The sequence below is a fragment of the Sinocyclocheilus rhinocerous genome, unplaced genomic scaffold, assembly GCF_001515625.1.
Source record: "Sinocyclocheilus rhinocerous isolate Xijiao unplaced genomic scaffold, SAMN03320098_v1.1 scaffold3410, whole genome shotgun sequence".
Classification (NCBI taxonomy): domain Eukaryota; kingdom Metazoa; phylum Chordata; class Actinopteri; order Cypriniformes; family Cyprinidae; genus Sinocyclocheilus; species Sinocyclocheilus rhinocerous.
The window spans coordinates 66,111-71,238 of record NW_015654529.1 but is presented as its reverse complement, the minus strand read 5'-3'; the positions used below and the strand labels follow the sequence as shown (position 1 = coordinate 71,238).

The 5,128-nt window shown below is 38.9% G+C and overlaps 1 protein-coding gene across 1 annotated transcript; it reads right to left on the bottom strand.

The window, feature by feature from the left end:
* Window positions 1-574: 574 nt before the first annotated feature.
* Window positions 575-4,783, bottom strand: LOC107717583 (somatostatin receptor type 2-like). Its single transcript, XM_016524391.1, has 2 exons — window positions 4,667-4,783; window positions 575-2,128 (listed from the first exon to the last, which is right to left on the bottom strand). Exon 2 carries the CDS (start codon window positions 2,079-2,081, stop codon window positions 963-965), a length of 1,119 nt encoding a protein of 372 aa, XP_016379877.1. The 5' UTR covers window positions 2,082-2,128; window positions 4,667-4,783; the 3' UTR covers window positions 575-962.
* Between the last annotated feature and the right edge of the window lie 345 nt (window positions 4,784-5,128).

Below are 5,128 nucleotides of genomic sequence, written 5' to 3'. Positions count from 1 at the left end.
AATGCCTTATTCTGCATGACAATATATTAGATCCCTTATTATAAAACAGAGAGTTCCGGTCCTTGATTCTGATTGGCTGAGCCGCGTTCGAAGCTGTTGTAAATTACTCTACAAACATACACCTTTGTTTACTTCTGTGTGTTGCTCTGCAACCACTTTGTTGCAACCACAACTGTTTCTGAGGAACTACATTGTTTGGTGGAAGAATACTGTTTTTATTAATATCATTACACTTTATTTGCTCTGTTTTATTTTGTGAAACCTTACTACGTATATGGAATAACCGTTTTATAAAAGCAATAAGCCCCGTGAAGCCGTGGTTTACAGTGAATTTATAACAGCTAAGGGGCGTTGTTAGGCAAGACGCGTAGCGGAGGCTTCTTGGGGCTTATTGCTTTAATCCACCCCATACCTAAACCTAACAACTACCTTACTAACTATTGATAAACAGCAAATTAGGAGTTTCTTGAGTCAAAAGTCATAGTTAATAGTTAGTTAGTAAGAAGAACTGGTAAACTTTATTTTAAGGTCCAATTCTCACTATTAACAAAACATTAACTATGACTTTTGCTGCTTTTTAATAGTAAGGTAGTTGTTAAGTTTAGGTATTGGGTAGAATTAGAGATGCACAATATAGTCATGCAGAGCATGTGCTTTATAATCACTAATAAACAGCCAATATGTTAATAATAGGCATGCTAATAAGCAACTAGTTAATAGTGAGAATTGGTCCCTGAACTAAAGTGTTACCAATGTATTTTACAGGTTTTAACCAATGAATGGAAAATATGTCAAGATGACCAAAAATCCATTAGAGTTTGTAACTTTGGGAAACTAAGCCAGTGGGCTTTAAAATGGAAACCATATTTGATGGTTTCACAGTCACTCTTACTCTATTTGTAGAGACCACAGTTCCTATTGATTTCAAATCCATAGTTTGCTGAGCAATGACCTTTGCTTTTTCACATGCTGGTTTGCAGGTCTCCATTTAGCAGAGTGTTGTGAGTTTCTGTTGGCTCATTCATGATTCGCGGCTTGTCCTGTTTGCTACTAGTGCGTTCAGCCCCATCCAAAGCACCCGCTTTTTTCAAGCACAGCACATTCTGGAAACTCTTTTTGAAGTTCTCTGACAAGAAGGCATACAATATTGGGTTTGCACAGCTATTGGCGTATCCTAGCACCACGACGAAGGCAAACATGCTCCTTAAAAAAGGTGTGGTGCTAATGGTGCCTGTGACCGATGTCACATTGAAGATGTAGAAAGGCAGCCAGCAGAACACAAAGACGGCAACCACAATGGACACCATACGCGTCACCCTCTTCTCAGACTGCCTCCGTTTGCTGGAGCTCACCCTGACTCCTGAGGACTTCACCTTGATGATAATGCACAAATAGCAGAGACATATGACCATCAGAGGCAGGAAGAAGCCCAGGAAGAAGGTGTAGAACATGAAGGTGGTGTAGTAGGTCTCCTGCGGCTCTGGCCACACAATAGTGCAGAAGCAGCCGTCGGGTTTGGTGATCAGCCCACTGTAGATTACGATTGGGAGGTTGACGACGAACGACACGACCCACACGACCAGATTAACCGTCTTTGCGACATGGGGCTTCCTCCATTTGGTGGACTTTATGGGATGCACCACAGCGAGGTACCGATCGATGCTCATCACCATCAGACAGAAAATACTGGTGAACTGATTGAGCGAATCCACAGTCATGACCACGCGGCACAGAGCTGCGCCAAACGGCCAGTGCACCAGCACCAACTGGATCGCGACGAAGGGCAAACTGAGCATGAACAGCACGTCTGCCACCGCCAGGTTCAGGATGTAGATATTGGTGACCGTCTTCATCTTGGCGTATCGCAGGATGACGTAGATGACCAGAGCGTTTCCACACAGACCGATGACACACACCACAAAGTACATGAAGGTGATGTCGGCCGTGCTGGTATTGGTCAAGATCTGGTCCGTCTCATTTCTCAGCACTTCTTCAGATATGTTGATGCCATCGTACATGGGGAGTCCAGACAGTTTGCTGGGGAGGTTACTGGGTGAGAACGAAAATGTCCAGGAATCCATTATGTATATCCCTCAGATTCCCAGTTCCATTAAGTGCGACTTACAGCCTGGGGGGAAAAACATATGGTGGTGAATGAAGTATATACTCCTATATTGGTATCAGTGCTAATCCTAATGCAACCAACACAGAATGTCTCTGTTCCAAAACATAGGATGCTGCCTTGTTTGTGAGAGCCTACATAGGGAGCTGTCCTACTGCCTAAAACATCATCCTAACTGACAGATTTGGAACATTTTACATCAACGGCAAGTCAAGTGTTTTATTCAAACTAAGGGTGTATTCACACCTGCCTTCTTTGGTTCGATTGAATCAAACTCAAGTTCGCTTCCCCCTTTGGTGCGGATCTTTTGGGCAGGTGTGAATACAGCAATCGCACTCTGGTGCGCACCAAACAACCGTACCGATGCCCAGCTGAAGAGGTGGTCTCGGTCCGCTTCCAAACAAACTCTGGTACGGTTTAATGGATGAACCAATTAATGGACGACCTCAAGCACACGTGTGGTTTTGTTTACACTTTCTGGTTCACTTGCAAAAAGAGCAGTGTGAAAGCGAACCGCACTAAACCAAAAAAAATCAACATTGTATTTGGTCCGGACCAAAGCAAGTGAACTAGCGGACTTTCCTGGTGTGAATACATCCTAATTTTTCACAAGTTCCACACAGAAGACTTAGGCTGTATTCACACCAGGAAAGTCCGCTAGTTCACTTGCTTTGGTCCGGAACCAATTTTTTTGGTTTGGTACGGTTCGCTTTCACACTGACCTTTTCGCAAGAGAACCAGAAACTGTAAACAAAACCACACGTGTGCTTGAGGTCGTCCATTCATTGGTTCATCCATTCAACCGTACCAGAGTTCGTGTGGAAGCGGATCGAGACCACCTCTTCAGCTGGGCATCGGTACGGTTGTTTGGTGCGCACTCAAGGGGGGAAACGAACTTGAGTTCGATTCAATCGGTCCAAACAAGACAGGTGTGAATACACCCTTAGTTAATTAGTTATCATATACACTGCCGTTCGAAAGTTTGGATTCAGAATGATTTTTAATGTTTTTTAAAGAAGTCTCTTCTGCGCATCAAGGCTGTATCTATTTGATCAAAAAAAATAATAATTTTGTAAAAAATTGCAATTTAACATAACAGTTTCCTATTATAATATACTTCAAAATGTAATTCATTCCTGTGATCAAAGCTGAATTTTCAGCGTCATTTCTCCAGTCTTCAGTGTCACATGATCCTTCAGAAATCATAATAATATTCTGATTTATTATCAGTGTTGGAAACAGTCGTGCTGCTTAATATTTTTTGGGACCTCTGATATTTCCTTGTAATCTTTGATAAATAAAAAGTTTAAAAGAACAGTGTTAATTCAAATTTTGTTTTACAACATACACTACTATTCAAAGGTTTGGGGTCAGTAAATTTTTTTCTTTTCTTTTTTAAAGAAATTAATAATGCTATTCAGTAAGGATGTGTTAAATGGATAAAAAGTGATAGTAAAGACTTATATTGTTAGAAAATATTTCCATTTTAAATAAATGCTGTTCTTTTAAGATTTTTATTCATCAAAGAATCAAAGAAAAAAGTATCACAGGTTCCAAAAAAATACTAAGCAGCACAACAGTTTCAACACTGATAATAATCAGCATATTAGAGTGATTTCTGAAGGATCATGTGACACTGAAGACTGGAGTAATGATGTGCTGCGTCACAGAATTAAATAATATTTTTAAGTATATTAAAATAGGAAACCAATATTAGAAATTGCAAATTTTGTTTTGGATCAAATACATACAGGCTTGATGAGCACAAGAGACTATTAAAAAAACATAAAAAATCTTACCGATCCCAAACTTTTGAATGCCACTGTGTATAAAGCCATGCAGTATCACTGGATAACAGTATTACTTATTTAAAATTTGTACATTTTTATATTCAAGCTGTAATGAAGATGGTATGGTCCTGTATACTTTAGTTTACTTTGGTGTGAAAGATTAATGCTTCCAGTCATACTGTTTTTTTTTTTATGTTGTTCTGTACAGCTATACAGTCTAGTAACTGACTTGGGAGAGCAATGTCCTCTATGTCACAATCATCCCTGGTGGACAAACAGGCTGAAAAGCAAAGTAATCAATGTCCCTCTCAGATCCAGACCCATTTATGGCTTTAATTTTTTTTTTCTAGGGCATGTGTGCATTAATCCTAATATTAACCACTAAAGCTCCAGGACTGAAAGTCCAAAGCTGCTCATGTCAATGCAAGGGGTTTCATTTGTAGCATTAATTACAGTCTCTTTAGAAAAAAAGCAAGAACTTTTAAGTGGAAAAGTGCATATTCTATCTAGACATGAAGGTAACAATTTTATGAAAACAATGACGTTGCTTAGTATAACTCTCTAGAACTTAGTATAACTATAGAAAATTATAAACAGAAAACTGTTCTATATTAATATGCACTGTGATATTATAATTAATTAATATTTTTATATAACAACATAAGCATTCATGTTTCAATTTCTGAATTATCTGATGGACACGATAAATAAAAACTATTTAAAAAAACATACTTTTGGAACAGGTCATTCTTACCTAGTACAGTGGGATCCCGTTCATGGTTCTGCTGAGGAGCACATGTGGAGTATCCAAACACATGATCTGATCTGATCTGATCTGAACTGAACTGAAACTGAAGAGATCTGACCCTGTGCCGAGACAAGCCTCTCCGAGAGAGAGAGACTATGTATGCGTGTATTGAAGAGAGCATTTCATGCAAGTATGACTGCTGTTTGTTCATTACTGATGTGTCTGTAAAACATTATTTTATATACATTGTGTATTATGTAGTATTGATATTGTTTGTGTGCGCACTGTGATAACAATGAGTATATGCACCCTTTTGAAAATATCTTCCCTGTTGAAAAAAAACAAACAATAGAAACCATCACAGAAATTATAATGGTTTCCGCTACAAATACCATTACAAACCACAACTATTAACCATTAAAACCACTAACAAATAGTTTCCTGTAGAATGTTTTGGGACATATTTCA

Bases quoted from the DNA above. Each gene is read 5' to 3' on its own strand.
- LOC107717583 (XM_016524391.1), bottom strand. From the start codon at position 2,081: ATGGATTCCTGGACATTTTCGTTCTCACCCAGTAACCTCCCCAGCAAA.